This window comes from Nerophis ophidion, linkage group LG03 (assembly GCF_033978795.1).
Source record: "Nerophis ophidion isolate RoL-2023_Sa linkage group LG03, RoL_Noph_v1.0, whole genome shotgun sequence".
Taxonomy (NCBI): domain Eukaryota; kingdom Metazoa; phylum Chordata; class Actinopteri; order Syngnathiformes; family Syngnathidae; genus Nerophis; species Nerophis ophidion.
The window spans coordinates 45,036,939-45,055,270 of record NC_084613.1 but is presented as its reverse complement, the minus strand read 5'-3'; the positions used below and the strand labels follow the sequence as shown (position 1 = coordinate 45,055,270).

Below are 18,332 nucleotides of genomic sequence, written 5' to 3'. Positions count from 1 at the left end.
CGCGGAAATTCCATGTTTCCTGATCAAAACAATGCAGCAGATGAGAAGTAAGGCAGACACAGGCGGTGCCTCCACGGCTACACACAGTGTGTATTGGGCGTGTGCGTGTGAGGGGGCGCATGCTTGTTGCCAAGTGGAAAAGGCAAGTATTGAGGCAGCAAGTACCTCTGCCTCAAGGTAGGGGGCGATATATTGTCAACTTGCAGTTCAATGCCTCAGCAGTACTCTAACTCGCCACACTGGGAGAATTGGGGGCGCTCAAGCTAGCAGACACAGGTCTCTCCAGCGGAAATTGTATATATAACAAACATGGCATTTTTGTCGGATGCAAAAATATTGTTTAATTTCTTGGAATGTAATTGAATTAAATGAATGTTTCTGCCAATATAGAGGATGATGTACTGTATCCAACATTAAACACCTACTCAGTGGCCTAGTGGGTAGAGTGTCCTCCCTGAGATCGGTATGTCGTGGATTCAAATCCCGGCTAAGTCATACCAAAGACACCCTTAATGCTGGCACTCAGCATTAAGGGTTGGAATTGGGGGTTAAATCACCATAAATTATTCCTGGGTGCAGCACCGCTGCTGCCCACTGCTCACCTCACTTCCCAGGGGGTGATCAAGGGTGATAGGTCAAATGCAGAGAACAATTTCGCCACACCTTGTGTGTGTGTGTGACAATCATTGGTACTTTAACTTTAACTTTTTCATGGAGGATAGCTATTGCTGCTTCAGATACAAATACAAAAAGGTAATATACACTCACAATACTTGATTTATTTTGTTAAAAGCAAATGGGACCAAAATGTATTTAATAACAACTTTATCAAATAGTTTTTGGACCCAAAATAGGCCTAACACTGTCAATGGTTGTAGCGATATGGCACATGGGTCAGTAAGAATTTATAACACACAGTCAGGATGTGGATTAAAGTGCGGATACAAGATTTTATTTTCACCATCACTATGGCAACAGTGAAACCGTACATTTCTCAGAATTATAATAGCATCACTTGTCTTCTTATCATCCTTCATGAACCAAAAAGAAACATGCTAACTTACAAACACATGGACCAGCAAAAACACATACAATACTTTTTACTTTCCCTTTTGACGTTGGTGGAGCTCTAGTGACATTCCGGTTATATATGATTGTAATCATGGGCGGCTAAAACAACAGAGCGAATGATGCTCATGAGTTTTTCACAGTACTGTGTTAATCAAATGAGACTATTTGATTTATGTGACTGAAACATAATCATTTATTAGACTCTGTGACTATCCTTCAGCCACCCATTTAGCAATGCTATGTGTGTATGTGCGTGTGCATGTGTGTACGTGCATGCGTGCGTGTTTGTGTGTCTGTGTGTATGAGCATGACGAGTTCAGTCAACCATGTCACAACATCAAGCTGCCCCTCTTCTTGGCCCATTCAGTCCCAACACGGGCTTAATGTGTTCATCTCGTCCCAGTGGTTTTTGCTGGAAGGGTTGATCCTTGTCTTGCTTGCAGCTCTCACAGTACAAATAAAGGGCATGCAAAAATGACAACGCTGATATTATGTTATTTTTCCTTTTCTCCTCTCTTTACAGTCTAGCTCTACATCCTGAACGTGTGTTGGTAGCTACTGGACAGGTGGGCAAGGAGCCTTACATATGTGTGTGGGACTCCTACACTGTGCAGACTGTGTCGATCCTCAAGGACGTGCACACTCACGGCATTGCCTGCCTGGCCTTTGACCTAGAAGGACAGGTATAATGCATATATTTACTTATACCAATTGTCTGTTATGTGCAACTTCCTATTAACAGGTTAATGATATTTAGATATTGTTTCAAAGATGTCCCCATGAAATCAGAAATTTGAGCAATATTTGGATTTTTATTCTGTTTATGATCACAGTGGTGGCTGGAGACTATCCCAGCTGACTTTGGGGCTAAAGTGGATACCCTGGACTGGTTGCTGATCAGTTGCAGGACGATTGTGAATAGCACAATGAGTGACAATTGATCCCGAAATTGGTACAGCTCATGGAACACTACACTACAGATGGCCTATTAATTGAATTTGTATTATAAAATATAATATAAAATGTTTATCACATTAAACAATATTTAAAATTAATTCGTCAATTGAATGTTCATTTTCTCATAGCCAAATGCCCAAGCCTCAGTGAGATGCCTGTTTTTAGTTTTCATTACTTGTTGATCAGTGTTGCCTGTTGGTCTTTCAATTAGGAAAACATAATTTTCAGCTTCTCTGTAAACACAAGTGCAGTCTCCAATCACAAATAGAAGATCTAAAGATTCTCAATTTTAAAAAGACAGGATCACTATTTTTTTTTATTCTCCATATAAACTTGGAACAACATAATTATACTTTGGGAGTGATTTATATTTTTAAGGTCGCTGATTCGCTCATTTTGCTGTCAATAAAATTCAGCCTCAGACAGACCATCCAATCGCCATGAGGAATCTCAGCATTCAGACCCTCCTTGCCCAAGCCCAATTTCCATACACTTCCAGAGACCTCTCTATGTTCCCCCATTGAAGTCAATGGATGCTCAGTTTAATGCACTGACGCTACCAAAATGAATTAGAAGAAAGTAGCGTCAGCTATCAGCGAAAGTAGCTAAACAAAAGTTGAACATATTGTAGCACATATTTAGTCAATGAAATGTAAACACAAAAGTACACATTTGACCACTACTTTTTTTATGTGCAGTCTTAAAGCAATCGCCACTGTTGGAATGATATAAGAGGTGTGTCAGAAAAGTTCCAGGAATACAGTCACAAAATGTTTTTCAAACCCAAACTACAAGTTTTCACCTTAACCTTGTCGTCTAACGCACATTCCCAGCCTTTTCTGCCAAGGGTAGGGAGGTTGTTCCAGCACGGCAATCTTCTTCTCGAAAATTCTTCTCAGAAATGGTCAGAGGCTTCGGGCATTTTGAGTAGAAACGTTGTCATGGTGAACTTTTGCCTCGTTTGGAGCACTGAATGAAGAAAAAGTGCTTGTTGATCGACTGACCCTGTGGCAAGAACTCCATGGACAATGCCCCTCACATTGAAGAATGTGAGCAACATCATCAATCCCGGAACTTTTCTAAAACACTTTGTTTATAAATGTAGTGGCTGGTCTGTGCTGTTGGTGTGCTCAGTCAGTTATGCTGTCACAGCGCGTCACAAAGGCTGATCACACAAGCTCTGCTTGAACTGCAGACGTCATTACTCGAGCAGTGTCATCTGGACAGTTGCACTCAGGCATTTTGTTTGTTAGAGTCATGAGATCATGCAAGGTACAAACCCCGTTTTTATATGATTTGGGAAATTGCGTTAGATGTAAATATAAACGGAATACAATGATTTGCAAATCATTTTCAACCCATTTTCAGTTCAAAGACAACATATTTGATGTTCAAACTGATAAACATTATTTTTTTTGCAAATAATCATTAACTTTAGAATTTGATGCCAGCAACACGTGACAAAGAAGTTGGGAAAGGTGGCAATAAATACTGATAAAATTGAGGAATGCTCATCAAACACTTGGGTGCCAAGTTGGGTGCCATGATTGGGTATAAAAGCAGCTTCCATGACCAGCTACTGTAAGTAATTCACAAACAAGGATGGGGTGAGGGTCACCACTTAGTATGCAAATTGTCGAACAGTTTTAGAACAACATTTCTCAACAACCTATTGCAAGGAATTTAGGGATTTTACCATCTACGGTCCGTAAAATCATCAAAAAGTTAAGAGAATCTGGAAAAATCACTGCACATAAGCGATGATATTACGGACTTTTGATCCCTCAGACAGTACTGCATCAAAAACCGACATCAGTGTGTAAAGGATATCCCCACATAGGCTCAGGAACACTTCATAAAACCACTGTCAGTAACGACAGTTGGTTGCCACTTCTGTAAGTGCAAGTTAAAACTCTGAAATGCAAAGCCAAACCCCTTTATCAACAATATCCTGAAACGCCGCCGGCTTGGCTGGGGGCCCGAGCTCATCTAAGATGGACTGATGCAAAGTGGAAAAGTGTTCTGTGGTCTGACGAGCCCACATTTCAAATTGTATTTGGAAACAGAGGACGTGGTGTCCTCCAGAACAAGGAGGAAAATAACCATTCGGATTGTTATAGGCGCAAAGTTCAAAAGCCAGCATCTGTGATGGTATGGGGGTGCATTAGTGGCCAAGGCATGGGTAACTTACACATCTGTGAAGACACCATTAATGCTGATGGTCCATACAGCTTTTGGAAGAACATATGTTGTCATCCACGCAACGTTATCATGGACGCCCCGGCTTATTTCAGCAAAACAAGTGTTACAACAGCGTAGCTTCGTAAAAAAGAGTGCGGGTACTTTCCCAGCCCGCCTGCAGGCCAGACCTGTCTCCCATCGAAAATGTGTGGCGCATTATGAAGCATACTACGGCAATTAGAAAAGAATATTACAGTCAATTATTGGACCAGAACATAAACAATATGAGAGCAACATGGGGAATCCTAAATAGCATTATTAAAAATGATGCTAAAAAGAACTATCCTAAATACTCCTTAGATGGAAATTTTTAAAAATTACAATATGAACGAAGTAGTTTAATTCTTCAATAAGTACTTTGTGAACATTGGACCAAATCTGTCGGAAAAGATTCCAGATCCTGAGTCAGATGAGGACTTGAATGCCACCATAGATAGAAACCCCAACTCTATGTTTCTAGAAGGAGTGACAAAAGAGGAATTAATATTGGGAAAAAAGGTGAATCCAAGACCTCAACCGATTGCAACAAAATTGATATGGAAACGATAAAAAAGGTTATTGAACAGATTTCAGAACCTTTAACATATATCAACAACCTATCATTTGAAACAGGCAACTTCCCAGACAAAATGAAAATAGCAAAAGTCGTACCGATTCATAAGACTGGTGACAAACACCAGTTTACAAATTACAGAACTGTTTCTCGACTCCCACAATTTTCTGGAATTATTGAAATAGAGCTGAAAATATCTTGTGGCGTACCTCAGGGATCAATACTGGGACCAAAATTGTTCAATCTCTATTCAAACGACATTTGTAAAGTTACAAAGGACTTAAAGTTAGTATTATTTGCAGATGATACAACTGCGTTTTGTTCAGCAGAGAACACACAAAAGTTAATACAAAAAATAACACAAGAAATTAACAAATAAAAAACATGGTTTGACAAAAACAGACTATCTTTGAATCTCAATAAAACTAAAATAGCGCTATTTGTCAACAGTAGAAGAGAAAGTGAAACATAATTCCAAATAGACGGAGTAGATATTGAAAGGGTAAACATTTTGGGGTGTAAAATAGATAACATTAACTGGAAATTTCATGTAAAAAATATACAACATAAAGTAGGAAGAAACACGTCAATCATGAATAAAGCAAAACATGTTCTAGACCAAAAATCACTTCATATTCTTTACTGCTCACTAATGTTACCATATCTGAGTTATTGCTTAGAAATATGAGGAAACAACTACAAATGTGCGCTTCATTCACTAACGGTGTTACAAAAAAGATCAATTAGATTAATACATAATGTTGGATATAGAGAACATACAAAGCCATCCTTCCATCCATCTTCTTACACTTATCCGAGGTCGGATCGCAGGGGTAGCAGCCTAAGCAGGAAAGCCCAGACTTTCCTCTCCCCAGCCACTTCGTCCAGCTCTGCCCGGGGGATCCCAAGGTGTTCCCAGGCCAGCCGGGAGACATAGTCTACCCAACGTGTCCTGGGTCTTCCCAGTGGCCTCCTATCGGTCTGACGTGCCCTAAACACCTCCCTAGGGAGGCGTTCGGGTGGCATCCTGAATTACTGCCGGCAATGCGGACCAAGCTCTGACACTGATTGCACAGGGAGCGGACCGCCACAATCAGACAGTCCGATACCTCATACTTTCTGAGCACACCCCACAGGACTTCCCGAGGGACACGATCAAATGCCTTCTCCAAGTCCACAAAGCACATGTAGACTGGTTGGGCAAACTCTCATGCACCCTCAAGGACCCTGCCGAGAGTATAGAGCTGGTCCACCGTTCCACGACCAGGACAAAAACCACACTGTTCCTCTTGAATCTGAGGTTCCACTATCCGGCGAAGCCTCCTCTCCAGGACACCTGAATAGACCTTACCAGGAAGGCTGAGGAGTGTGATCCCACGATAGTTGGAACACACCCTCCGGTTCCCCTTCTTAAAGAGAGGAACCACCACCCCTGTCTGCCAATCCTGAGGTACCGCCCCCAATGTCCACGCAATGCTTCAGGGTCTTGTCAACCAAGACAGCCCCACAGCATCCAAAGCCTTAAAGAACTCCGGGCGGAGCTCATCCACCCCCGGGGCCTTGCCACCGAGGAGCTTTTTAACTACCTCAGCAACCTCAGCCCCTGAAATAGGAGAGCCCACCACAGATTCCCCAGGCACTGGTCCCTCATAGGAAGACGTGTTGGTGGGATTGAGGAGGTCTTCGAAGTATTCCCTCCACCGATCCACAACATATGACATACTTGCCAAACCAGAACAGACTTCTCCATGGAACACGGCGGCGGAACGGATATACTCAGCCATGAACGGTCAGTCAGCGAAGCACAAAGCGTTCGCAGCGCAGCATCGTTCACAACCCAGTATTATGGCCCACCTCGCAAAATGAAGACCAGATGGTGTATCTTATGCTGAGACAAAGATGGCTATGCTGATAGCTGGAAGCAACATCCCGTTCTCATTTGCGGATGTCTACAACAAATCTGTGAAGGATGTTCCCGGATTCGGAGATCGCTCGCCAATACGCAAATAACAGAACAAAGGTTACTCAAATTGTGAAAAGTAAGTTTGTTTTTTGTTTTTTTAGTAACCAGCAAGCTCAGTACAGTTAATAGAACTGTGTTTTTATTACTGTGTATTGTATTACATACATATATATGTATATATACATACATACATACATATATATATATATATCTATATATATATATATATATAGATATATATATATAATATATGTATGCAATACTCCAGTTGGTGAATTATACGCCACCCCTCTTAACCACGCCCCCCGCCCCAACCACGCAACAACAAAACACCACTCGAGTTCAGATACGTGCGGCCATTCTTTCCAGTCACGATGCCAACATGAACGTTGAAGTCCCCCAGTAGGACAAGGGAATCACCTGGGGGAGAACTGGAAGTGTATCCAAAATGGGTCGGTACTCTGAACTGCTGTTTGGTATATAAGCACAAACAACAGTCAGGACTAGTCCCCACACCCAAAGGCGGAAGGAAGCTAATCTTTCGTCCACCGGGTTGAACTCCAACGTACAGGCTTTGAGTCGGGTGGCAACAAGAATTGCTACCCCAGCACGTCGCCTCTCACTGCGTGCAACGCCAGTGTGGAAGAGAGTCCAGCCCCTCTCGAGAGAACTGGTTCCAGAGCCCCTTGCTGTGCATTGTAGTGAGTCTGACTATGTCCAGCCGGAATTTCTCCACCTCGCACACTAGCTCAGGCTTCTTCCCCCCGAGTGAGGTAACATTCCACGTCCCAAGAGCTACCTTATGTAGCCGAGGATCAGACCGCCAAGTGCATTGCCTTCGGCTGCCACCCAGCTCATAACGCACCCGACCTCTATGGCCCCTCCCATGAGTGGTGAGCCCTTTAGAGGACATAAAAAACCCAGTATTTATCAAAACACAAATATTGAAATTCAACGATTTGGTGCATTTGCAAACTAAAATTATATGCAAAGCAAACTATAACCTGCTTCCGAGGGATGTACAATTCTTGTCAACAAAAGAGGAGAAATATAACCTTAGAGGAAAATGTAATTTAAAACATTTGTATGCGCGTACAACACTTAAAACTTTTAGCAAATCCGTATGTGGAATTAAGTTATGGAATGGATTAGGTAAAGAAATAAAGCAAATCGCCAATATGATTCAGTTTAAGAGACAGTTCAAGCTACAAGTGTTCACAAAGTACACAGAACAATAATTTTGATGAACATCTTGAACCCCTTTTTTTTTGGAGATAAAGATTATTTATGTATTTAATATTTGTTTACCTACTATGGTATATTATTTACTAATTATTCATTCACTGTTCTGTTACAGAGAACAAGGAAATTGTATAAAATTGCTATAGTATGAAAAGGGGTAGGATTAAGTAAACTCTGCTTCTTCTTACTCCTTTTTGGATGTGCTGTAATGAAACAACTGGAAATATTAATATAAATATAAATAACAGAACTGAAAATGTAAACATGCTTTAGCCATCAACAAACATGAGTCAGAAAGCCCTCTGTCAAGAAAAAAATGGTGCCTGCTTGATAATCTATGAAATGCCTTTTTCTTGGCAAGCCAATAAAACGAGACTGAGTGCCTGTTTTAGGTCCAGACCCTAAATTTTGTATTGGGGAATACACATATTGCAGTGTCCACTTAATGCTGATTTAAACTATAAAGATCAATACTGCTTTATGTAGGAACTATTTCTTGATTTTTATCTGTGCATGTCTCCCACGGGAGCTCTTGCGCTGCGGTTATACCTCCTGTATTTTGCCGAAAGAAATAAGTCTATGCTCTTTTTCTGCATGGCTAACGAGCTGGGGAGTTAGATGCAAAGTGACAGTATTTAAAGCAGGAAATGCCTGTGTTGCTTCCCAGTTAGGTACAATAGCTCTATTTATCCCTCCCATTCAAAGAATGTCAGAACAAAACAGAAGGATCCCTGGTATGATTAGGCAGTCCAAATTTAAAAGCAATTAAAGAATGTGCAACAACATCCTCTCAGTTTGACGCTAACCAGAGAAAACATGAAATAGTGTAAAATGTGTTATTTCCGGACCGACTAGCAATCCACTGTTTCCCCTCAAGCATGGTTCAACAAAGAGGACTTGAGATTCCAAAACTGCATTTTCAGCCCTCTTCTGTGCACATATTTTAGCTGAAACTTCCCCATGCTGCTCACCAGTCTGCACATGTCTTAAAACAAGTGAAAAGGGAGACATCCAAAGACTGATTCAGTCAGAACATGTACGAGGACATCCCCTGTCATGCAAAGCAGGCTACAGAGTGGAGCTGCATTTCCATAAGAGGGGCTATGTTCACTTCTGCTCGGTTGCTCCAGCCTACTCACTCAGTTAGCCATAGGAGGCTCCTCCAGCAGAAACACTCCAGTGAGCTCACTGGGAGCGCCAGGGGCTGGACAACTGTTCTGTAGACATTATTATTAACCTTTTCATTGTAACTTGCCATGCCACAGTGAGGGTAGTGAAACAGATTTTACTTGTATTTAGTACAACAAAGCCTGGTCACTCTGTGTTCTTCTATTTGATGTGTGTTTCTGTTCGCAGTGCTTGGTGTCCGTGGGTTTGGACTCCAAAAACACAATATGTGTGTGGGACTGGAGGAGAGGGAAGGTTCTGGCAGCCGCACCGGGCCATACAGACAGGGTAAACACATTCTTCCAGCGCCTTTGTCCATCGACAGTTGTCATTTGTAAAATTGAGAGCCAGTCCAAATAAGACATATAGACAAATCAGCTCCCCTCATTGAATTTGGGTTTTACAGTGAGTGTTTCAGACACCACACAGCTAATCAAAAGGGATTTTCAAATGATGATTATACAGACAGCTGTTGTTTTCCAATACAGCCTACCCACTGTGCAACAGTCATTTCAATCACACACATTTGTCTCTTTTCATTTATCTGTCACAAATCTGGCAAGTTCGAGCATCCCTGCAATTCACACCCAGTTTCAATGGGATGTGATATTTGTGCAAAAAGCCGATATTTGATGTGTTCTATTCTCTCCACAGATATTCGACATATCTTGGGATTTGTACCAGCCAAGCAAGCTCGTAAGCTGTGGAGTCAAACATATCAAGGTAAAGATGCATTTGCATGTTGCTTTTAGAAGGGGAACGGCACTTTTTTGGGGAAATTTGCTTATCATTCACAATCATGTAATACAAGAACACATATGTTTTTCTTTTTTTCCTGCATTAAATCTAGTAAATAATTGCAATCAATAGTCCATTACAATGGAGATTATGGGAGTCCCTCTATTCTCTCTATAACACCCTTAACTGGCTCCCTGTGCGTTATCGAATCAATTTTAAACTCCTTCTATTTGTTTTTAAATGTCTAAACAACCTCGCGCCAACATATCTCTCTGACCTCCTTCAGCCTTACTGCCCCACCCGATCCCTAAGATCAGTCGATCAGCTGCTACTGACGGTCCCTGACACAAGGCTGAAGCTTAGAGGTGACAGAACTTTTGCCGCTGCTGCTCCAAAGCTTTGGAACGACCTACCTCAGAGTGTTAGACAAGCCTCCTCTCTTCCTGTTTCTAAATCGCTCTTAAAAACATACTTTTATTCCTTGGCTTTTAACACTGAGTGATATCCATTCTGCAATGGCGCCCCATTATACACCTGCTGTGAACCTGTTTTTATGTTTTTTTTGTTTTTTTTCATCATGTTCTGTTTGTGTTGTGTTGGTTGCTCGATTCTCGTATTATCTTTTAACCTGCCCATTGTACAGTACTTTGGCTACCCTTGTGGTAAATTTTAAATGTGCTTTATAAATGAAGTTGATTTGATTTAAAAAAACATCCAAACATCTCCATTAAGGTTTTATATACATGCTATAAGTATACATGGAAAGTAGTAGCTAGCACTTTTATAATAATCCATCCATCCATCCATTTTCTACCGCTTGTCCCTTTTGGAGTCGCGAGGGGTCGCTGGAGCCTATCTCAGCTGCATTCGGGCGGTAGGCGGGCTATTTTATAATAATAATATATGGATTTATTATTTACGCAATTTGCTCATTTTAGGCATTTGGCAGGGGATTTATTTAAAAAAAAGCTCCAATTAGATGCCAAAGTTGACCAACTCGTCATAATACGTTCTCATCCTTCTGCTATCCAGGTGAGAGGCATGATTTATGTTCTAGAAAAAACTTCCACGAGCAAGAAAACGAGGAAGCAGCTCATCAATCCATCATGTCAACATTGGCACGCAAGCTTGGGATCACGGCGCCGCTAGAAATAGTTGGTCTATGTTAGCGCTTATAATAACAATATCACTAATACTTGGTTAATATTCAAGTCACAAAGTGTAAATGGAGTATTGTTGGCTTTTTTGGATGGTTGTTTTGTGGGCGAATTAGAGGGCCTCCCATAATCGCTGCATTTTAAGCAGACCTTTATTTACTTTTATTTATAAGTTAGAATTAAAAAAAAAAATCCGTCATTATGTTTTTAAATGGTAAATAAAATATACTTGTATAGCGCTTTTCCACCTTCAAGGTACTCAAAGCGCATTTACACTATTACCACATTTACTCGTTCATACACACATTCACACACTGATGGCGGGAGCTGCCATGCTAGATCCTAACCACGACTCATCAGGAGCAAGGTTGATGTGTCTTGTCCAAGGACACAATGGACGTGACTAGGATGGCGGAAGCTGGGATCAAACCTGGAACCCTCAGGTAGCTGGCACGACCACTCTAACACCCGAGCCACGTAGTCCCTATCAATTGGATGCCAAATGATTGTGAACGATCGGCAACATTTCAAAAAAAGTGCAGTCCATTTTTAACATATACGAATTTGCATAATATTTGAATACACATTAGTGTGTACAACCATAGAGGTGTGCAAATTAATTTCACTCGAGACTCCATGAAAGTGATGTATTACATGTAAGTGTAGAAGCCAATAATTTGTGTTAGCTTCTCACAAATTTGCAGTCATTTGTAAAGAGGAAGGAATATTACAGTGCACTATGACTTCGAGCTCCCTTCATTCAGCTTTTCACAACTCTCTCAAGCTGCAGCTGTGCCGGCATCTTCTTTGGGGGGTGCTTGGCTCTATTGCTGCTCTCTCCACATTCTTCATAAAAAATTAACAAGTTCATCTAGGGTGTCGCTGCCAAACCTTCCTTTGGGATATGTTGCAGTATTCCTTTTGGTGCAAAGCCATTAGGAAATAACAAGGAGCTCAGAGCCTTGGAAGAGTTCCCATTAGGAAGACAGGCAACATGTTTATGGAGTAACTATGTGCGGAGTGGTCATGCAAAGCTGTTTAATGCATAAAATCAAGGTGAACTTCAACGGAATGCTAAAATGTTTAAATCATCCACTAATACTAGGGAAAAGAGACAGTTGGAAGTTTATTTGTTTTTTTAAATGTCCAGAGGTGCTGTGCTCGTGATGCAGACTACAAAGAAGTAGTTTATTTGCAATAGTTATGCACATTAAAATAAGAGATCTCTGTTTTCTACTAAAGATTGACTAAAAATAAATGTTGTTGCAGTGGGGACTTTTGCATGTAGATCGATATAATCTGTTGTAGCTACCCTGATATCTACCCCCAACTGCTATGGCACGGAAACCTTTGCCGGCAACCCCTCTAAGTCCACTCCCTCCTCCCTCTACACTGGTTTCACGATGGCAGGGCAATCCAGCAATTGTCCCACATAATTCCCCAGCCTTTACCCTGCAGACCATGTGACATCTGCTCCCTGGCCCTGGGTTTGCTCAGTGATTATAGCACTCAGAGCATCCAGGAGATTTAGTGGCAGTAATCCACTCACTCGTGGGCTGAGGGAAACAACCACTATGACAACGACCATGGCTGTGGACAACACACACTCTCACACACACACACACACACACCAACACGCACACACACACACCAAGCTAATCGTTTAGCCTTTTATGTTTTTTGTTCGGCAAGTAATAGTGTTGCCAACTCCATGAAAAAAACAAAAAAAGAGACCCCTTTAGGGTTGGTTGACACAATTTTTTTTGTTTGCCTTTTTATTTGTGTGAAATGAGTTTTATACTGTATACACATTGTTAATAGAGGCAACTGGATTCTTATTGTCCAGTCCAGTTGCATCGGTTCAACATTTGTGGATTACCATTACCTGATGACTGACAATGTACACAAACATATTCTTATACTATTTGAGTCAACCACAATCAGAATTGTACTAGATGTGCAGGTTTTGGAGTAATACAAATATGTTGGAAACACATTTAGTTTTTTTGTGTGCAAAATAACAAAATTAATAAATTAAATATGCATTCTTAATCACACATATATCCTGCTTAACAGTAAAAAATTCAGTGTGCTGCCTTTTGATGGAGCAGGGTTATCCATTGTTCATCATTATGGGAGCTACCTAGACAAAATTAAGTCTGTTAAGTGAGAACAAGGTGTGCAATTAATTTTGCGTCTCTGTCTTTATTAATATGCAAAATATATAGTGATTATCAAAGCGCCCACAATGCTGAGAGGAAAAGATGCAAATATAATTATTTAGTACCCGCAATATGATTGATCAACACTCATCACCATTTTACAAGCACTATTTAGAGTTTTATTAAGCACGTTTTTATTATCCGCTGCCCGGATCATATGTTTTTTGGATTTTTGAGTTTGTTAGTGCACTTCCTTGATTGTTCTGTCACCACGGTTGCTTATTAGTTTCACCTGCCCCTTGCTTTTGACACGCACCTGCCTGGTGATTACGTCCTTATTTAAGCCTGCCTTTTCTGTTCATTCATTATCGCTTCCTAGCTTTTTTTGCACGCAACTAGTGACGACGCTGCTTCTGTATTCTGGTAAAACCTGCTTTGTTCTTGCTAGCTTCCACGCTATGCTTTTGTGTTTTTCTAGCTCCCATGCTAGCTCTTTGTTTTTGCCTTTTTGTGCCTAGTGCAAGTTTTTTGTTCTTAGTCTGTTTTTAGTTTTAATAAACCAGTATTTCTTACCTTACGCTGTGTCTGAACCCAAACTGCATCCTAGAGAGAACGCACCCCATCTCCATGCCAGCCAAACGTCACACACGTGTCAGAAAGACGGGCAAACTGACAGTTCCAAACACGGCTGCAAGATCAGCGTTCGCGCTGCAAAGGACATATAATGGACAGATGAGAACCCCCCCGTCCTACATGTGTGTGTCAATATTTTGGATGGTGTAATAAATAATAAAATAGACCTATTTTCTATTCATCTACATAATTTTATGATTTTATATCTGCTAGAGCAGTAGTCCCCAACCACCGGGCTCGATTGGTACCGGGCCGCAGAAGAATTTTTGTACTATTTATAAAAAAAAAAAAAAAAAAAAAAATATTATCTATTTATTATTTCAACATAAAAAACACAAGATACACTTACAATTAGTGCACCAACCTGAAAACCTACCTTTTCAATGACAAAAATCTCCCTTTTTCATGACAAAGAAAAAAAAAAGAAAAGAAAAAAAAGAACCCCCCCACGTCCCACCCGGGCCACGGGACAAATGATCAAGCGTTGACCGGTCCGCAGCTACAAAATGGTTGGGGACCACTGTGCTAGAGGATTTCATTTAATCAATGCGGTTCGTTGTCCTTTAGTATTTTTAATGGTGTTTGTTTTTTTTTCACATATAATATATATTTTTAAAGTATATGAAAAATACTTAAGTGGTGTGCACTTTTGAGTTTCGAGCAAAGGTAAGTGCAGCTTCCATTCCATGCATCTTCAGTGGTTAAAAAAAAAGGAAAACAAAGTGGTGTCAATATAAATGCATTGCTTCTAAAATGCCCATAAAAAGTGGTAGATGTCACCTGCTTGTTTCAAAACATGTAGGAGCATGATAACAAGAATGTGCAGTAAAGGAGAGTGTCTTCGTGGTGATCACCCGTATAATACACACAAAATCCTCATTTAAATCAGGCGGTCTGCACCACTTTTCAGTTGCACACACATTTTTAGTAGATCACACACACATGCTGGCTGATTACCGCATTGTGTTTGGATCTTAATAAATCATAACCTAAATGCTTAAGCAAGTATTATTTGACCCTTTTGGTGAGTTATTGGTATCTCACTTGCTCTCTGTTATAGATACCTGAAGTGTTTCTATCCTGAAGCTGGACACACTATATTTATGTTAAAGGCCTACTGAAACCCACTACTACTGACTATGCAGTCTGATAGTTTATACATCAATGATGAAATATTAACATTGCAACACATGCCAATACGGCCGGTTTAGTTTACTAAATTACAATTTTAAATTTCCCGCGGAGTTTCTTGTTGAAAACGTCGCGAAATGATGACGCGTATGATAACGCGTGCGCGTGACGTCTCGAGTTGGAGGGGACATATTAGCGCAGCACCACTAGCGGCTAAAAGTCGTCTCTTTTCATCAGGCAATTACACAGTATTCTGGACATCTGTGTTGCTGAATCTTTTGCAATTTGTTCAATTAATAATGGAGAAGTAAAAGTAGAAAGATGGCGGTGGGAAGCTTTAGCCCTTAGCCACACAAACACACGGTGTTTCCTTGTTTAAAATTCCCGAAGGTGAAGCTTTACTATGGATCAGAGCGGTCAAGCGAACATGGATCCCGACCACTTATCAACCGGCAGGTTTGGGTAAGAAAATTGTGGTAAAAAGTCGCCTCTTACCGGAAATCAGCAGAGCTTCAGTCGTGCTGCTGCTGCCGTGACTTCCCTCAGGCACTGGCGTCAACACACCCGTGAACACACCCCTCCAACTATCAGGTACTATTTAACTCACTAAAACACTAGCAACACTATTAAAAGAAAAGGGATTTCACAGAATTATCCTAATTAATGTGTCTAAAAACATCTGAATCGCTCACAACGCAATCGCCTTTTTTTTTTCTAGTCCTGAGCTATCAATATCCTCAGCCACAAGTCTTTCATCTTCTCTCAAATTACTGGGGAAATTGTCGTTTTCTCGGTCCGAATAGCTTTTTTTGTTGGAGGCTCCCATTATAAACAATGTGATGATGTGGTAAGGGCAAGGCTTTTTTATTAGCGACCAAAAGTTGCAAACTTTATCGTCGATGTTCTCTACTAAATCCTTTCAGCAAAAATATGGCAATATCGCGAAATGATCAAGTATGACACATAGAATGGACCTGCTATCCCTGTTTAAATAAGAAAATCTAATTTCAGTAGGCATTTAAACAACTTACACAACTAGTGTTTTGAAGACAAGACATCATTATTATGACAACAAAAAAGTTCAAAGTTAAAGTACCAATGATTGTCACACACACACTAGGTGTGGTGAAATTATTTTCTGCATTTTACCCATCACCCTTGATCACAGAAAGCAGAGTTGTTAATGGCACCTGTAAAAATAAAAAACTTAAGGGAGCGTGTTACGATTTGGTGGGCGCATTGTGATGCGCGGAGGTGTCAGCCCCAAGATGCCAAAGACGGGAGCAAGCAGGAGTGGAGGTAGGAACCAGATTTAATAATAAAACACAACAAAACACTTGACAAAGGAAAAGAAAAGGCATGCCACCGCACGAAAAGCTAAATGCTACTTGTAGCAAGGGTAGAGTTCAAAAGTCCGTAAGCAGCGCGAGCCGAGCGCGCGGAAAGCTAAGCTAAAACTTAGCAGAGTGAAAATAATGAGGAATAACAATCGTAACTTGTTGCGGGAGCAAACGAAACAGCCAGGAGGAACTAAGGCAGCAGGTGGTCTTAAATACAACACAAATAATTCAAAACAGGTGTGCGTAGTGAGTCCGTGCGGGAGGCGTAATTAGGTTGCCATGGTGACAATACAAAACAAGGAAGTGCGCTAACAAACGGGATCGGTAGAGTCCAAAACATGATCAAAACATAGTAGGGCAATACAAAAGGGGACTAGACATACTAGAAACAGAGCGAGCAATAATTCTAACTTATAATGTACATTGTGGACGTGATAACCACATGTAGCTCTGACAAAATGGATATTTAAAATACCCCAATGGTTCTTTTTTTTATTACAAACACATTTAGTTGTAAAAAGTCACATTTGGAGTTTGATTGCCAAAAGTTAGGCAAATAACTCAAATTACCTTCCGCCAAGGTGAAGCACAGTGACAGCCAGGGCAAAACGAATACTCAAAGATGCCGAAAAAGGTGAACTGCAATGAGTTTATAGGTCAGCGTTCAGACCAGATGGCATTGATTGGCTTAGCCTGTGGCAAACTGTAAAATATCAATAGAGTCCATCAAATGACCAACTTTTTTTTATTCTCACGGTAATACAAATATGAACCAAAGTGTGTCCCTTGATTTCTCAATACAGGACGAATACTTTTTTTTCTAAATGTGGGACAATTCTGTTGTTCAAAGGACGATTGTCTACCATAGCCACGAATCAAATGTTGCACACCTTCAAAACAATGAGATTGCAAATGTGAATATTTATTATGAACCCCTAAACAAAACAAAAAATGGTTCAATATTAAAGCAGACTACTATTTTGGTTATTGGAATCAGCTATTGTACATGAAAAGGGGATAATATTGGAATCTCCACTCAATATGATTTATTGCAGTTCAACACCCATACAAACTGCAACAACGATAAGGACATCACTAATGACACAACCACGCACCGCATTCTGTTTAAGGTAGTAAGTAACAAAATTGGCTAATTGCAACGCTCAAATGAGTTGGCCCTTAAGAATACACAAATTGAAAACGGCATGCATTACTCTCTGTATGCTATAGAACAGAGATAATACCATTTGACAGAATATGATGTCCATAAAACAGAAAGGGCCTGTATACACATAATGCAAAACTGATCATGAAAACCTACAGTAAATATCAGAATCAAAATAAAGAGTTAGAATTAGCATATTAAGCCTCGTTATGCGAATGTTTTTATTTGCTTAAACGGCAATGATGTAAATTGCCACTGGACTTGACTTGACTCAATGCAGATGGACAAGAACTGTGGGAAAACCAGCTTCAAGCAATGCTCATCTACTTTTTTCTGCGTGCTCTTTGTTGACCTCTACTAGCGTAGCAGTTAGCACTCCGACACTGCTCAGGGTCCCTGTAGTTCGAAAGAAAAAGGAATTGACCGATGATGAACTACAGTCCATTCCCTTTTACAGTAATTGCTTTAATGAAGTTGTTTTTGACAATGGAGCAAATACTCCAGTCTATCATTGCTAGCCCCTGATCGTTGCATTACTGTCCAATGGTTGCTGCTAACATTTAAAAAATAACACTTTGAATTGTTGATGCTTAAAAAGTGTGATTCAAGACTTAAAATTAATCAATGAATTGTACTTAATTAAACTTTTAGTACATATTTAGTACCCCATTTTGTGCTTGTTTAAAAGTAGGAATGGGAAAGACTGTTGATTGTATTTGTGTTTAATAAACTTGTAAGATAATATGATGTTGTGTAATGACGGCATACAGTATTTTGCTCTGTGGCAGAACCTACTCAAGGGCCCAACTTTT

General features: G+C 40.4%; 1 protein-coding gene and 1 long non-coding RNA gene across 5 annotated transcripts in view; one reads left to right on the top strand and one right to left on the bottom strand.

Annotated features, from left to right (window-relative positions):
• eml5 (EMAP like 5) overlaps nt 1-18,332 on the top strand; it is a 114,268-nt gene that overhangs the window by 19,762 nt on the left and 76,174 nt on the right. For 3 of the 4 annotated variants that reach the window (XM_061895337.1, XM_061895336.1, XM_061895339.1), the window contains exons 2-4: nt 1,595-1,754; nt 9,384-9,482; nt 9,849-9,917. In XM_061895337.1, coding sequence (XP_061751321.1) covers nt 1,595-1,754; nt 9,384-9,482; nt 9,849-9,917 — 328 coding nt within the window. Of the gene's footprint in view, nt 1-1,594; nt 1,755-9,383; nt 9,483-9,848; nt 9,918-15,630; nt 16,315-18,332 lie in introns of those variants that run through there. The other variant, XM_061895338.1, reaches the window with a different exon arrangement.
• On the bottom strand, nt 931-16,625 carry LOC133549679 (uncharacterized). The gene is made up of 3 exons (XR_009806138.1): nt 16,512-16,625; nt 13,825-13,959; nt 931-1,742 (listed from the first exon to the last, which is right to left on the bottom strand). It is a non-coding gene; the product is annotated as an uncharacterized LOC133549679 (long non-coding RNA).